This window comes from Urocitellus parryii, chromosome 4 (assembly GCF_045843805.1).
Source record: "Urocitellus parryii isolate mUroPar1 chromosome 4, mUroPar1.hap1, whole genome shotgun sequence".
NCBI lineage: Eukaryota > Metazoa > Chordata > Mammalia > Rodentia > Sciuridae > Urocitellus > Urocitellus parryii.
This window is the reverse complement of record NC_135534.1, coordinates 151,572,620-151,590,317: the sequence shown is the minus strand read 5'-3', so window position 1 is coordinate 151,590,317 and position 17,698 is coordinate 151,572,620. Positions and strand designations below refer to the sequence as shown.

Sequence of the window (17,698 nt, the reverse complement as noted above, 5' to 3'; positions counted from 1 at the left end):
TGTTAAGAATTAAAGACTGTATGTTTCCTAAATTTATAACAATATGTCAGTCTATTACAACTAAAAGAAAATGAGCAACTCTGGGTTGTTTTCAGTATGTAAGAGAAAGGCTTATTGCATCCCTTCTGAGTATCTTATCCTTGGAAACTTGTATCTGTTTAATTGGCATGTTATATATTAAAATGTGACAACCACAAGTTATCTATGAGGAGATTCTTGATGCTGTGTCTTTATAGGAGTAGAACTCGAATTACTCTTCCTTTTATTCAAGAGCCCACTGACTATCACAGTCTAAAACTGTGTGAGTTTTTTCTTGAGCTTGAGAAAACCTGCTCTGGTATGCACTGCTGTCTTTAAATTGTCAGTGGAGAAAATGGATGCAAGTTCATGGCTATCTCCATTCCATTCGGAATTGGTGCCCTGGGAACCCCTAGCATCTCCATAGTAAGGTTGCTAAGCTCACAGGTATAGACAGAAGCAGACCTATTTTACCTTTACCCTAAAAGAGCACATAGGGCAAATGGCTTACCCTGCCAACCCTCTGTTCCTAAAGATGAAGGTGGATCAGTATTCACTTGGTAGATACTTGCTGTTTGCTTGTTATGGAATTTGCCCTAAAGCAGCTCTCCTGGTAAGCGTCCATCCTTCCTGGGGGCATAGTGTCTGTTTCCTAGGTTCCTCATATGTATAACATTCTTCCCAAAAGGAAGCCATGACTGAAAATATACCATACAAATTCATTATGTTTTTAGAAAGCCATCCCTGGCGATTTTCCTTCATTCGTTGTCTTCAGAACATCATCCCCCAAACCTTGTAAAATTAATCTTCAAATTATTTGAACTTTTCCTGCTTCTCCCCATGACCTCCACAACTGTCTTGATTTACTTTTCTCTTGCCTAGGTGATACCTCTATAAACTCCTAAATGGCATGATTGTATCATCTGCGTTTTTTTTTTACCTCCTCCAATGCATTATTCACATTGCTGTTAAAATGGTGTTTTTCAAAATGCAAATTTGGTGATGAACCACATACTTTTTCCGTTACACATGGCCTGTAAACACTTAAATGCCACCACAAGTATACTTACCTTTAAAAACCTTGCTTTCAGTTGCTTCAGGAAAAAAAAAAAAAAAAAACAACCCATAATTCTTTGTGCATCTCTTCAGGTGCATCTTCAATCTTTTTCTAATTGTTTGGGATAATCTATTGAAGAAGAAAGTGAAGCTTTTATAATTTATGAGGAAGCTTGGTATCTGTCTAATAGCAAGGCTTTATGGGAATTTTTTCATGGATCTTTTGGTGGTCAACTCAGTCCCTTTTGGGATATTTTTCTTCTGTCCGGTTATTTTCCAGAAGTCCAACCTCCCTTGATCAACATGTTAAAATTTTTGATCTTTCAAAATGGAATGTATATGTTTATACCATGTTTGCTTTCTATTATGATTTTTTTTTTGATTGGTAAGTTTATATAGAGAGGGAGCAAAGTTCAAAAATTGTTAAAGGGTATGACAGTTATAGACTTCTTTGAGTAGTTTTATAAATTAACAGCTTGTGATTTTTAAGAATTTGAGGGAAAAATACACTGATAAAAATGTAAAGTAGTTTCATTTGGTGGTACTTAGGCGTTATATTCAGACTGTATTTTGTAATATAAATATAAAGTTATTTGTACTGATATGAAATTTTTCTATATGTATGTGTTTATATGCATATATATACACACAACACATTCTTGGGTAATATACATTATCTTTAAATGTTTCTTGATGTACTTTTGTGGTTTTTATTCTTCATAGTGAAACATTTTTATGTATGATATTTCATGTTTTATTGATTTTTTTCAGTGCATATTATACCAAATGATAGGCCTCATTGTGGCATATTTGTCTACCCATAAAAACATAATTTGATCAATTTCACTCCCGAATAGTTCCTTTGATTTGATATTTTTATTTTTTAAGCTACTTCCAACAGAAAAGTGCCACTATGTCTTTCACAAGACTCCATTTCTGCCTTCAAATAAAACAAATATGTGCCACAGTTTGCCCTTAGAACAATGAGAACTTTACTAAGCCATTCAGAGTAAAATCTGGAAAAATTTTAAATACTTGAGTCACCAAATTTGGGGCTGGGTCTTCTTGCCTATCACTCCCAGAAATTAATGATCAAGGTAGCACAAGCAGGATCTTTGATGTGTTCTAGGAAGAATACTGTGAAGAGCTGGAGTTGGGGGTTGTGGATTTTTTCCTGAACATTTTCAAAAGCTTGGCGTATGAAATAACATTTAGATTTTTTAAGCTATTCTTAGTTTTAAATCAAATTGATATTTTGTTTAGAAGGAAGATCACCAAAAAGCTTATTTTTTTGGTAAAATTTCTGATACTGAGAAAGAAAATTATTTACCTCTTTTTTGTTTGTTTAATAAAAATCATAAACCTGAAATTACTTTTTGAATATTGATTACATTGTCTTCTAATGAACTTGATACCTGCTTTTGAATTGTCACTCAAATTTATTCATTGTTAAGTATTGGAAATTAAATATTTGAAAGTCATAATTTTATGGGATTTCACATATTGTCAGAAATTAAAATTTTCTGATGTTGTTGTCATTGGTGTAAAATTTATAAGGACACTTGAAATGTTATTTAAATAGTCATTGTATTCAGGGGGACTCAGATAAAATTTGGGGGGAAATATTTTTTAGAGTTGGGACAAAAATGCCCAAGTACATATAATCACTCAAGCGTTTTGGGAATAAACATTATCCAACTGAGATTTTCAATGAAATCTAAAGATTTTATAAAATCTCATTCATGATATTATAAATTTAATTATAATTACTAATAAAATCTCATTCATGGTGCTATAAATTAATTATAATTACTTGTCTATGATTTCAGACAATCCAGTTATATAGAAAGGTGGAACCTACAACAGGAAGAACTTATCATTAATAACCTATTTGAGAGTTAATTGCAGACATGATGCCTCTCATCCCAGAATCTATATTTATACAAACAAGAACATACTGCTAACCTAAGTAAGGAAGTAAATATTGTAATTGAGGTTTCACCTGTCACCCCAATTCAAGTTTCTCTAATTTTCCTCCAAGGGTCTTTTCAAAATTATACTTTGTCAAGAATTTGAAAGAGTTATTTCTTTGACTATTCTGGACAATTTGAATATATCAAGTTTGGTTTTTCACAAAATGTTCGCATTTGGGTTTGCTGATATTGACTCGTGATCTTATATAGTTTATGGATCACTTTTGCAAGAATAACTTGTAAATGATGTTATTTTTTTTTTCTCAGTGCATGAATTTTGCTTATCCCACTACCAACGTTGTTAATGTTGACTCCTGATAAAGGCTATTTCTGTGAGACTTCCCTAATGTAAACCTATTTATTTTTTGTTCATGTTTAATACCTGTGGGAAATTACTTTGAGACTATGTAACAATACCTCTGCTCCTGAAATTTTCCATTTTATTCCTTTGATTGTATTAGCATCCACTCATAACTTTTCATTTTATACAGTATGTTATCTTTGTCAATTTCAAAAAAAAAAAAATTTGTTCACATGGTTCCACATTTAGCCAGCAAGAGCCCTTCACTCTGGCTTATTTGTAATTTTAATTTCTCCCTATGATCTTTTGTGTACTTTCTTGCACAAGATAATTCCACGTACATCTTGTATTTTCCTCGTCCTAGTGCTGATTGGCATCAGTCATTTCTCCAAGGAGCGGTGTTTTGTTTTCTTGGAGAGTGATATTAGAAACCAAGATCTGATCCCTAGGCATGACCATGGCTGCTCAACATTGCTCTTCCCGTGCTATTTTGGTTCACTTAGCTAGGAAAGATGTGTTTGGTTAAGTTAAATAATGAGTGCCTGACACTTATTTATAATTATATTCATTTTTATACTCACAAACTCATTTATTTAAAACTAGGTGTTCACCATAATACCTCCATTCTCAATCAAATGCCACGTGTTTCATTTTGGTTTTCTTTTTTATTTAATATTCATTTGTTTCCAGAAGATTTTCTCTTTTTTCTATTTTTTTTTGTTTGTTTTTTGCATTCACAGTACAGTGAAGCAGCTAGAATGAATGGTTTTCTTAGTTTTATTTGATTTGAACTTGTTAGGTCTCCTAACTTTTACAAAGCAAATGAATAAATTCAGAAAAGGAGCAAAATAATTTCTCTTTACATCTTTACTATATGTTTCTCTGGGTCTATTCTTAAAAAAAAAGCAAAATTTTGAAATTCACCTCCACTTTTTTTTTCTACATATAATAAAATTCCTAGTATGATTTGAAGAGAAGTTTCTATAAGGTAGTTAATATATTTTATTATTCAAAGTAAGGTAGTCTTTTGGATGGATGTTAGTGTGGATACTATGGCATGTCCTTTTTAGAAAATATAAGTTGATTGCAAAATGATTTGTGAAAGTGATTACTACATTTTGTTATTGTAATAAGATTAACTCTACTATTCTATTCTTAGGGATATAAGTCTAATTTTTGGATATTGGATCTTTTTTTTTTTTAAAGAGAGAGTGAGAGAGGAGAGAGAGAGAGAGAGAGACAGAGAGAGGGAGAGAGAGAGAGAGAGAGAATTTTTAATATTTATTTTTTAGTTCTCGGCGGACACAACATCTTTGTTGGTATGTGGTGCTGAGGATCGAACCCGGGCCGCACGCATGCCAGGCGAGCGCGCTACCGCTTGAGCCACATCCCCAGACCCCTGGATATTGGATCTTTAAGTCAACATTTAAGTAATGATATTGAGGCTGTATAGGAGGAAAGGGGTACCTTTTCTTCTTTTTAAATTTTTTTTCTAAATATTTCTGATTTTAAAACACTAATATCAGTACGAGTTAATTGATTAATACAATGTGAAATGGACGCCTCCACATTCAGATAAATGATAATTTAATCTAACTGGGGTGTGTGTTCTGTAGACATTACTTTGCAATTTGTGGGATAATTGCACACACTCGTTCTAAACAATTTGGCTTTTTTCTGTTCCAAGAGTACCTTACAAATAGTCTTCAACATTTGAAGACTATTTCATAAAATGAAGTTTTGTTCTAGAAAACTCTTAGGGACTCTTATACCTAGTAACTGCCCTTACTTACTGATTAATCAACTCATTTCATTCTAAAATAAAAGCTGCTTTGATTTATGAATAGCCATATTAACACAAGCATACCACCTATGTACAATAACTTGCAAAGAGAACTCAGACTAAAATTTTATTGCATATTGTTCATAATTACATTTGGGGGACTGATTTTTATTAAATATTTTATTTGGAATGTCAATGCTTAAGGAGCAGTTTTCTCCTGGTTTAGATAAGTTCCTTCTGAATTACACTAGCCTAGGATTACCTTATTTATGTTTTTTTTCTATTTCATTCATATGCATATCATTTTGATAATAGCCCAGTGGCTCAACTTTGCTTGAAAACATGATTTAGCTTTTATTTTGTTTTTACTTTTTTGTTTTCAGTGCCTTTCTCAATTCACTTGCAGTAAGATTGATTTTTGAATAATATGGTCATGAGGTCAAACAGTGCAAATTATACCCAGTTGCCATCTGGAATGGTTGGAATAAAAGCTTTATTTACACTCTTTTCTTTAAGAAAAGCATAATAAATGTCCTTTCCTGGCTCCAAGGAATGTATTCTACAAAGAAGATGACTCTTGTTTGTAGGCTGATACTGTGGTTCATTCTATGGGACAGTGACTTGAAAACTTATTGCTGTTCACCAAAGTAGCAAATAAATGCTCCAACCCTTATGTTTATGCTGTCCTGTTCCTGAAACCCTGATTCCTCTGCTCACCCAAAGAAAGCTAGTCATTACTACCTTTTAACAACAGTAGCCATTCCTAGTCACAGATTACCTCAGAGAGACCTGGGTTATAGAGTTACAATACACCAAATTTAGAACTAAAAGGCTTTCTCTAGTATTTACTGTATGTCTGGTCTGGAACAAGTAACTTAATTTTACTGAGTCTTTGCTTTATGTCCACAGAAAATAAAAACAATGATACCACCCTAAAAAAAAAACACTCAAATATTTATGTTTGAGAGATACTGGGCATCATAGCACTTAGTAATATATAAAATGTTACATTTTTCCAATATGATTTTCTTAACTAATTCCTTTCTTATATTTATGAATCTGCTCTTTAGAACTAAACAATTAATAGGACTGTTTTGTTAACCTTTAGAGATGTACAGAGGTATCTCTTGATTTATATTCTTTTGCCCAGCATTCAGTTTCTAAATAGGAAAGAAAACTTTTTTTTTTGGAAGAACATAACCAAAAGCATCTGGTTTCTTGGTTTCATCTTTTTTAAAAATCTTTTTATTTGAGAAAGCCATATAGGCTTTTTAACATGACCAACTGCCCGAGATAAATACTTAGCTCTCCTTCTCTGAATTACTACAAGAGATGTCTCCCAGGACATATATAAAACCAGTTGGTTTAAGCATTTTTGGTCACTCAAAACAAAGCTTTTCCATCCCAAATATTTAGTCCTTTAAAAATTCCTTTTGGGGGACAATTCATCAGATAATATGAATTCTCTTTATTGGTCATACTGAATCATTGAGGACCCTGAAAACTCATTCAAACAGGGGAAACAGGAGCCTTCATGAGCTTTGAAGAAGTTACTTTGCATGGACACTGCTCTCTAAATTCGCTTGAATGTCCAGATATCTCCTACTTTTTGGGGATTTGCATGGACTGTTTTCTAATTTTCAGTTTATTGCTGTGGCTCTTGTTATATTAAGGCCTACAGTCACATGCCTCTGTTCTACTTAGACCCACTGCTGGACCTTGGCATCGAGTAAGTACATATATGCTAATATTATCCTGTATGCCAGATTAGTGCCAGGCACTGCTAGGTACACTTAATGCATTTTCTCATTCAGTCCTCCTGTCTGTAAGCTGGGTACTATTGTTATTGCCACAGAATCTAATTAGTTTGAAGATAGAATGAAATCACAACATAGAGTCTCCAGTCTGCTTCATACCCAGTACAATGCCCAGTCTGACACTAAATATTTGTAGCATGAATGATGCCATCTATTGACATTTTAGTAGGGTTTTTTTTTTCAATTCAAATTATTATCTTTAATATATACTTCAAATTCCACAAGTACTTTATAATTATCTTATTTTATAAACATCTTATTTGACTACTTCAGTTGACCTTCTTTATAACCAATATATATTTAAAATTTTTAGGACAATTTGTATGTCTTCTTAGATATAAAAACATACCAACTCTCTATCAGGTGAGGATTAAGGTCTGGGGCTTTTAAGAAAATACTCAGCATATTATCATTTCAACATTTTCCATATTTCTTGTTAATAAAAACTTCCCTCCATTCTTCTACCTTCCAAATTAGGAAATAAAGGTCACTTTTATTGTCTGTAAATTGATATCATATATTCCTCAAGTCTTATGATATCCAGTCCCTTAGAAATCTTTGCTCTTATTTGTGAAAGAAGAACCATAGTGTTCGCCTCCATATGCAACTGGGTGATCCACTTGTTTTTTTCCATTAGTTTGAACACCAAGAATTCCATTTTTCTCTGGGTTAACACTAGAATATAAATACATATCCCATTTTGCTCTTTTTTGGTTTAATTGTGTTCACACATTACATTTTGTCACATGGCCCTGGTTTTGATTTGATTTGTAGTAACATATGCAAGAAGGCCTCCTGTAACATGAAGAAGAGCAGGAACTAAATGTCACCCTTAAGTAGCAGCTGCAACAAAGTTAAAAGAACCACATGTAGTGTACATCTTGAATGAAGAAAATTGTTTGCTGACTAAATCAAACTAAAGGCTATAAAAGTAAAGTCATCAACATCTCTTTTTGTGAATTTATAAGGCTAATACTTCTTAACCTGGTGTTTAAAAAAGTAGGGGTTTAAAATAGTTTCTCCCATTTGATGAACGGTACTCAAATAGAAGCCAAATGTATAGCCACAAAACTACTAAAGAATGGTTAACCATTAACATGAGTGCCATCGAATAAACCCACTGGGAATTCAGAGATGCCTCATGAATGAGCTCTGAAATGATTGTCACAGCATCCTAAATGTGCCTTATTGTAAGTATCTTTTGAACACAAGGAAGGTACAAAGGAAATACACAAAGCTCCTGACTCCCCTGAGCTTGTAAGAGTTCATACATACATTGATGATTATAAAATATTTATTGGTAATATCAGTTGGGTAATTTTAAGGATGAGCCATATAAACTGGTACTTAGAAAAATGACTTCAAGGGACAAATTCACCAAGGAAAAAACTGCTCGTCTTTTCCCTTGGATTTGGATGTTACTTTAGTATACCACTGTTTTTGTCCAAAGTTCTTGTATACTTGTCAAATCTTTTGATAATGCATTTGAGGAAGCATACCATTGATTGACATGATTTTTCCTAGGAAATGTATTGGTGATAAATCTGATAAATTTTGGATTTTTCCAAGAACCATAATATAGAATCCTTCCTTGAAGATATCCTTAAATTGGTTAGACCAGTGGGCAAGGACTGGTCTGGTCTTTAAGAGACCTAGCAAGATTAGACAACGAGATAATTGAGGCTACCTCAGAAGGACTCTGGCCTCAAGAGGTAATTTAGAGTTTCAAGATTTCCTTTCAAATGTGAGAGGTTCAGTGTTTGTTGACTTGGAGCAAAAATTAAAGTAGTATCACTAATAATCTTCATGCATAAACAATGAAAGTGGTTTAATTGAGCAAATTATGCAAAGCCTATTTCTTGATCATTGACAGATGTCTAAGGACTGACTTCCTGTAAAACAGAGACAGGCTATTTTCATCATAGATACCTTTGAAGTCCTGGGCAGGTCAGGGATTGTTAACAAGTTGAATAGCAGTGGAAAGTTAATTCTGAGAAATGCTGACATTCGTGTTTCTCTTTTTTAAACAGAACTAAAAATTTCTTATCAGCATTTTTCATTAAGACATAAACATATTCAGAGAATGGGCTATATTTCCTGCTCTATTATAGCTGCCATTCCAAACAAAATATGTATGAGTCTACGATTCAGTAAGCACAAGTACATAGTAATCTGCCCTTTAATGGCCTCTCAAAATGACAGACCAAATGGCTTCATGAAGGTCAAGTCTGATTTAAATTGTTGATGAATTAGTAGCTAATTCTGCATGATTGAATATTAATATGGAACGGTGTTAAGTAAGGCACTTTAAAACTTAATGAGCACATTAATGAATAGGACAAAATGTTTTTCTTTTCATCTCATCTAAAAGTTTAAAACTAAACATTGACAATTTATTATTTTTTGATAACTGCTTTTTTTTTTCCCCTTGTGAAAGTTTATGTGTTAAGGCAGTAAGAGTATTGATTTGATTCCCAAGTTTCTGGTACCACTCATTTGATAAGCTGTCAAAATTGATGTCATCCAATAGCCAAGGCAGTTTTGTATAAATCACTAATAAATGTAGAGGGTGAAAAAAGGCAATTAACATCTTCTAAACTACACCCACTAAGATAAGCATTCCAATTAGAAATTTCATTATTTCTACAGTTCGTTTTATGTTGAATACTGAGATTTATTGCCAAATACCTGACAGTCAAATTGGAAACAAGCCACAACTGTCAAAGTGTAGCAGCTCTGGCTATTCGAATCTGTTACATTGTGATGTTTCTCATGAAAATTTAATGAAGGATGTGCATTCAAAGAGTTTCTGTGCAAAGGGGGGTGGTGGATAGAATTTAATTACCCTTATTAAAAATAAGAAAAGGATGCTCTTTACATTCTCTGTTTGATTAGTATGCAAGAATGATTATCTTTATTGTATACTTTATATATATAAGGAGGCTCGGGAGTATTCTCTCTGAGTCAAGAAGGAAAAAAAAAACAGTCATGCAAATATATTAGGCTACTTTCAGGTGGGCATAAGTCAGTTTTTTCTGCTATCCCAAAGGTGAGGACTTCATTTCTTGTGAATCTAGATTTCCTTGGAAGGAGCTTTGGAGTGGCTCAAAATTTTTTTTAAGTTTTTGACACTTACTACCCATCAGCCCTGTAAATTTTGACTTGGTTCTTCTGAGAGATGAACTTTTAGAAGAAAACCAACAATTAGTAGGACAATATTCATGGCTGTGAATGTAACTAGTAGTTAAATACAAAGGGTGGAAGGTGATATAGTGCCCTGGGGAATAAAAAAAAAAATCAGGAATCCCAAGGTGATTTTTTTTTTAATTTAACCTCACTGTGTTGTTTTAAAAATGAAGAATAACAAATCCTAAGACTTTTTTAGAACCTCATTTATAGATGATGAAGGCAATGTAGTTGACTTTGGAGCACTTGAAATAAATTATTTTAATCCTTTGAAACATTTTGTGTCAATAGCTGCCAAGTTCAGTGTTTAATAATATAATATGTGTGGTACAGCAGCTATTGCTCTTTCTGCTATTTTTTTTTTGTTCCTAAATAACATTATAACTGTACTGTAGATGGAAATATATGGGCAGAATTTTTAAAGACATAAAGAACTGACTGAAGAAATTCAAGTAGTTATTAAAATTAGCATAGCCTAATTTGCAAGATACTTCTTATTTCAGTTTTAATTTTTAATTTTCCCTTGGAGACTTAAAAAAATCATCTTGATATTACACTCTTAATCACTGTTTCTGACACTTGTCCACTGTAGATCTCCACTTGACTAAGAATGTATAAGCTTTTATGTAAACACAATGTTATGGTTTCTTAAAAGAGCTGCAACTTTCAACTTAACATGTGTTGTCCAATGAAGTTAAATATATATAATACACACATGCTCATAAATGTACATGCACAGATTTATTTACTTACTTGAAGTTCCAGGCCCTAAGTAACTAGTCTAAAGGGAAAATATTCTCTAATAAATTTATATGTCAAACTGAACTTTTGATCTTGCTCAGACTGTTTAACAGAAGATATCTAACCTCCATACTGCTGAGCAAAAGGGCCAGACTATACTTCTTGCTTACTACCCCCATCAGTTTTCTCTCGTAATAACTTAGACTTGTTCACTGAACTTTGCTCTTCTTGAGCACTTTCTTCTTTGGTGGAATCTTCAAGTGTTCACATCCAGAACCCCTCCAGTGTTGAATATATACTTCTGGTCACCTCTTTACCAGAAGTTCTGTATAGTAGAGAGAAAGTTTGCCCAGAAGCATTTTGATATATTTATTCACAAGTAGGAATAGAAATCACTGGAGTTTACCTTAAAATCTTCAAATCTAGACTAGCAAGAGGGTAGGGCTTTAGAATGCAGATGAGACATGAAAGAACTCATGGTGTGGAGGGATAACCTGATATAATTGGTAAGTACAAGACAGTGGGTTTAGGAACCCACTGCTGTGGTATCTCTGACAAGGAGATGATTAAGTATGTGGGAGTTTGGAAAAAGCTTTACAATGAAAGCAATTTGATCTGGATGGCTTCGTGGAGGCACAGTTCCTCAACAGACATGATTTGTCTGGGGAATGGTGACAATCTCAGTGTAGACAGAAGTTTCCTGTGGAGGAAGTGATCCATGAAAGGCTAAGAAAAGTGGGACCTGATTTAACAAAGGAGTTTGTTAGGCAGCTTTCAGACGTTTAATTTCCCCTGCAGACTAGAAAGAGGAGAGGGAGGAGAGCGCCTAGAGCTGTCTGAAAGCATGGTGGAGGCACCACAGTTGGGCTTCTGCAGTAGAAATTGTAACTAAACCTCAGTAAGATTCACAGAATCCACTGTGGATTTGTCACTCATGCTGGAGCTTGTAGATGATATCCAAGGGGAAGTTTGATGCCACATCTGATGATTTCTAATGTTTTGCTCACTGGAGTTGATTATTTTGAGTCACTTTAGAATTGTTGGTGTGTGAAAATGTTACTGGTGGTCACAAGGGTATAATGGTCTCTTGTTAGTCATCCCAACTGGAAGGCAAAATGTTTCTCTAATAGTCTTCAAACAAACAGCTAAATTCTACTTCAGATAATTTTCATTGAACCAAAATTCCTTCAATACCTTTCTATTCCTGACTAGAAGAACTGGCAATGTAGATTATCAGTGTGAAGCATGATAGGGGAATTTCAGTAGACTTTAATTTCTCAACAGAAATCTAAAATAACTTGATGTGGATATGGAGTAGTCAACTGCGAATGAGTTTGAAATTCAAAGTTTAGGAATTTCAAGTTTTTAATGACTGAAAATGGTACTTAGAGATGGAGGAAATTATTCTCTTTCCAAAGGACCTGTTTACTTTTGTGTTATTAGTAGGGAGTTGACTTGTTCTTTGGTTAAATCCCTTTTAGATAAATTTCTGATTAATTAAAACTTCGTATAAAAAATTCATCTGTATTGCATCTGATGATTGAGCATTACATCCGTCGTCTCTTAGTATCTGAGAGGAATCTATTCCAGAACACACACAAGTATACACACCCTACAATAGCAAAATCAGTGGATGACCAAGTCCCTTGTATGAAGTGGTATGGTATTTGCATATAGTCTTGCACCATTATCGAATATACTTTATTATTTCTAGGTTACTTGTAACTGTATAATACAATGTAAATGATATATACATAGTTATACTGCATTGTTTGGGGGATAATGACAAGAAAAATGCCTGTACATATTCAGTACAGTCAATTTATTTCCAGACACTTTGAATCTTCAACTGGTTTAATATTTGCAACATTTAAGTGTTGAACCAGTGGACCCAGAGGGTTAAGTGTGTTTAGTTTTACTTAAGTCATAAGAGAAACAAATTAGCTTGGAGTACAGACAGCTTAACTTAGCTCCCTGCTAACCTGCTTGTTTGCAGGGGGCATGCACTTCTATTTACTTTCCACACTAGTCTATGCTTACCTACTCAGTGAAAATATTCCTCTCTCTCTAAAATCCCTTTTTCCTTTTTGCAACTTGGTCACCCGGACTTCTTCCTCAAGGGCTTTTGGAAATCAGAGCTTCCGCTTGATACTCACTGACCTCCTCAGGCACAAGATAGTGTAGTTACTCGGTCTGTGCTCCTGAAGAAATCACTGGGAGCTCTATCTGTATCACAGTCTCCGCTATTTGTGTGTTGGCCTTTCACATATGTGTACTCTGCTGCTCTGAAACAGAGATGATGGCTGTGTCCCAATGTAATGGTACTTGGTTTGTGTTAGGTTCTCAACATAATGAATAAAGTAAAAAGGGAGATTTATGGGTAATATTGAATTCTGGACATTTGACTTCTTAACGCAGTTTTTGTGTTACTTTTTTGTCTTACAGAGGACCAAATTCCCAGGGGCTTTCCTACCATTGACATGGGCCCGCAGCTGAAGGTGGTGGAGCGTACACGCACTGCCACCATGCTCTGTGCAGCCAGTGGTAATCCGGATCCAGAAATCACTTGGTTCAAAGATTTCTTACCTGTCGACACAAGCAACAACAATGGTCGTATTAAGCAGTTACGATCAGGTAGGGTCTTGTTACTGTTTCTAGTAACTCCTAGAGAATTTTTTTTAAAAAAATCTTTCTCTCTCTTTATTTTTTAATTTTATTTTATTTGAATTATTTTTAATTTTGAGGTATTGATTTTTCTCCCTCTTCTTTTTTTCTCTGTTATTTAATGTGTTGTCCATGTGTGTGATGTCATAACCTGTTTCAGAGTCTTTCTTCTCTCTGTGTTTTGCAGCTTCTGTTTAATCCACATTGCTCACTGCTGTGACTGTATTTTTGATAATTTTTTTTTAATTTACTGCTTTCCTGCAGTATTCGATGGATCCATTTTCTCCTCTTTCTTTCTGTTTTCTTTTGAAAGAAATTTATTTCAACATTGGACTTCATTCAGAACTTGCAAGGAGTTCCAATGGTTATATCCATTAAAAAATAAATGTTCATATTAAACACTAAAATGATTTAATTTTATTAAAGTGTATTTTCTGCTGTCTTCTACATTTGAACTCATCCAAGTATCAAAGTTTAGTAAAGTTTGGGCACATCTGCTTTCTTTTCACTAATACATAAATCACATAGACGTTCTCTTATGAGTAACCCAATGGATTTTTTTTTTTTTATTTACAAAGTCCTTTTCAAAGTACCGATGAGAGGAGGGGATTTTTATTAATACTTTATCACTGTGAGCGAGCATTTTCTACATATTAGCCACAGTAGTGTGCGCCCACACTCAAGGTTTTTGAACCCTCCAGGGACTGGATCTACAGAAGCCTGCTTTTGGTGTAGACTCCAGCTTTTGCTGTTTTCTCTCTCTCTCCTTATCCTTTTCTCCCTCTCCCATTCGCATCCAAGTTTATTCCTTTGCTCTCTGTAGATTAAAAGTGGAGGTAATTCTAAGTTTGTTAAGTTTTAGAAGCTGTCCCTAGTTAATTTCATGGGGGCATATATTAATAAATAAGGTGTTTACTTTGACATGGGTAGTAATATGGATATAGAGTGCTAAGTTGTTTAACTGCCTGTCTTCCCAGAATTCTCAGCTTTTGACCTGTCCTGTGATGTTAAAGCGTCTTGTTAACTGCCTCTTTTGCTTGTTGTCAGCAGAATTGTGTAGATTAGCATTCTGTTATTGTAAATAAAGAATTAATTATTCACATGTAACATAGATGATATAGTATAATAAAGCTTTAACTCTGAAAAATTTGTACCAAATTATAAGGAATATAATAATATTTTTATGCTGTCTTTCTTCTCTCCGTATTTAAATCTCCAGAATCCATTGGTAAGTGCTTAGTTCTGAAGCGCACTTCACCCCCCCACTAATTTCCATATTCAGAATATTATTATTATTAATAATAAAATGCATGGCATGCATTTTACTAACTGTCAGTGTAGACACCAGATCTCCATAGTGGCGCGCACATGCACACCTCCACAGAGCCGTTATCGTAAGAACACTGTATAGAAAGATGAATTAGTACACAAATAGTTGTTATTCACACAAATGCAACGTAGTAAGTAGCATAAGATATTCAGTCAACAGTGTTTGTTTCTAGTTAGTGCTTAGTATTTCCTATCACAGTATATATATATATGCATATTTATATATATACTTAAATAGCTTAGTCAGTATGTACCTAAATTATGTCTTTAAAAAATATTGTATAGTTCTATTTTTTTTTTGTTCTTAAGGATATGAGGCCTATGAGATACAGTTCTAACCCTATGTGACCCCAGACCTAAGAACTCAGTTGCCCTCTGAGAAAGGCAATGCTGCCTATTATGGTCCTTGCCCTCTGTGGTATAATGCAACTTGCTTTTTATGATCTAATAATACTATCTAATATATTCCTGTTTTACCAGTAGAGTAATTCAAGTTTCTTTTAAGACCTTATTTAATTCTGTAAATCTAATTTAATTCTTCTCCCCAGCCCTAGCCTCCTTCTTCTCGTACTAATGCTTCTTCTTTCTAATCTTATTTGCATTCATATTATCCACCCAGGTGGTACACCAATAAGAGGTAAGAGTGCTGAACTAACGTTCACAGAATGATCTTACTCATTCTTTCTGTCCTTTCATCCCTCTCATCTTTGTCCGGTTTCCAAAGTCATTCCAATAATGTCCATCAACTTAATTTTTTTTTCCCTTTGTACTGTTTGGTTATGATTCGTGACTCTCATATTGTGAGCTCTCCTTTTCCTTTTCCTTTTTCTCTTTGTTTTGTTCATTTCTTCCTTTATGAAAATGATTATTTAAGTTGTGATATGCTTCAAAGAAAGCATATCCAGGTCTTTAGACCACAGACCAGTCACAGCGTACCATCTGTCCCTCTTTTTTTCCTTTTCTTCTTCTTCTTTTTTTCTTTTTCTCTTTTTTTTTCCTTTTTTTTTCTTCTTTTTCCTTTTTTTTTGTCCAACTGGAGAAAAAAAAAGATCATTTTTTTTCTTCCTTAGCTGTTCTTGTTCTGGACCAAAGCCAAGGTGGTCTGGAGAACAGTGGCAGACATGCAGAAGACAGCCTGGACCATCTGCTTTTTGTCTTTATCTTTCAAAAGGTTTTTGCTTTTGTTCTTCGACTCTTTTTTCTCTTAATGTCTTAAAAGTCAAAGAATGACTCCCCTTTCCACCTGCTCCCACCCGCCTCCAGTCTGACAGCAATGCTTTTTTTCCCACTTCTTTTTTTCTTGGATTACTCGTCTCTGGATTTTTGGATCTTCTGTCCTTCAGGCCATGGAAACAAGGTGCTCAGTATTCTTGGTGGTATGTGGTATTGCTGGTTTTTCATACTTTGACTCAGTGTTCGTTTCTTTTGTAATTCTTGTTTTGTATTTTTCTTGGGGCTTTGTGACACCACACTGCTAATCCCACTGGTGGATTTTGTTGGGTGTCTTAGGGGATCCGTCTCGAGGTCCTCAAGCAGTGATTGGTTGGCTCTTCCTGGCTGGCCTGGGCCGTGCTTTTGAACTTTTTAAAAATCTTCTAATGCAACTGCTCTTTGTTTTTCAGCAAATGTTAAAAAAAAAAAATGATTGTAAGTCGTGGCAAACTGTCTTTCTTTTCTTAAAAAAATCTGCATGTCTTAAGGGAGTTTTGTTTCTTTAAGTAATATTTTGATAATTGATAATGACTAATTTTAATTTTTCGCTTTGTGCAGCCTTTTTGTGCTCGCTGCGTATTTTTGGCTTTCTTCGGCAGAAGACTTTCTTGAAAACCCAGCCTGGTTTTTTTTGAGCGTACCTATCTTTTGCGCCACTTTTGATACCAAAATGAAACAAAACAAAACCAAAAATTAATCTTTTGTTTTATTTAAAAGCCATACTTCCTTGAAGCAGTCTCACCCATCTTCATTTTATTAGTCTAGGAAATGAGAGTGTTAATTATGACTAGAAGCCTTGCTTGGGAAAAAAAAAGATATTGTTTTCTTATGCTAGCGTTGATGATGTAAAAAAAAATAATCTCTATATGTTTTTCTCATCGCATCATTTTCTGTCTGTGCACCTTAGCAAGAGATTGAATCGACGTTGAGCGGACCTTCGCTTTGCAGGGCTTTTCATGTTGTTAAGAGGTTTAGCTTTCTGAATTGAAAAAGCTTGCTCTGACCATCTCTTTGGCAATATATTTTATATCCACACAGGAGCCCTTCAGATCGAACAGAGCGAAGAATCTGACCAAGGAAAATATGAGTGTGTTGCCACCAACAGCGCGGGCACTCGCTATTCTGCCCCTGCCAATTTATATGTCAGAGGTAGGAATGCCACAACCCTGGCGTGGCTTCTTCCTTCAGGCTCAGGGGGACTTGAGATGCCCACGGGGTCTGTATTATTCTGTCAGTATGTAACATGCTGATTTGGTCATGGTTATGGTAGCTGAAGCATTTTAGTAGAGAGAGAATTAAAAACTTGAAATATGTTGATTGTTAAAAAAAAAAATGAGAACTCTTGAGTATAATCTATCCCGAGGCTTGAGGTTTGTAAGTATATTTGCATTTTTACATTTTGATTTCTATTTTTACCGCATTGATTGAACTGTGCTTGGCATTTGTTTGAGGTTTTTCTCCTTTTTCTTCTACTTTTTTTTTCCTCTTGTTTCTCTTCTGTTTCCTTATCAAACCTTGAAATAATTGCTCGGTGTGCTACTAATCAGTTCTGTGGGTAACAGCACGCATAGAGGCGTTTATGTCTTCGTGACCTCTGCTACCGAGCTCTGAGGATAAA

General features: G+C 34.4%; 1 protein-coding gene across 1 annotated transcript in view; it reads left to right on the top strand.

Annotated features, from left to right (window-relative positions):
* Positions 1-17,698, top strand: part of Ptprd (protein tyrosine phosphatase receptor type D) — a 378,303-nt gene that overhangs the window by 178,474 nt on the left and 182,131 nt on the right. The window contains exons 4-7 of the mRNA XM_077797854.1: positions 13,321-13,509; positions 14,759-14,767; positions 15,488-15,505; positions 17,119-17,229. Of these exons, the coding sequence (XP_077653980.1) occupies positions 13,321-13,509; positions 14,759-14,767; positions 15,488-15,505; positions 17,119-17,229 (327 nt within the window). The remainder of the gene's footprint in view (positions 1-13,320; positions 13,510-14,758; positions 14,768-15,487; positions 15,506-17,118; positions 17,230-17,698) is intronic.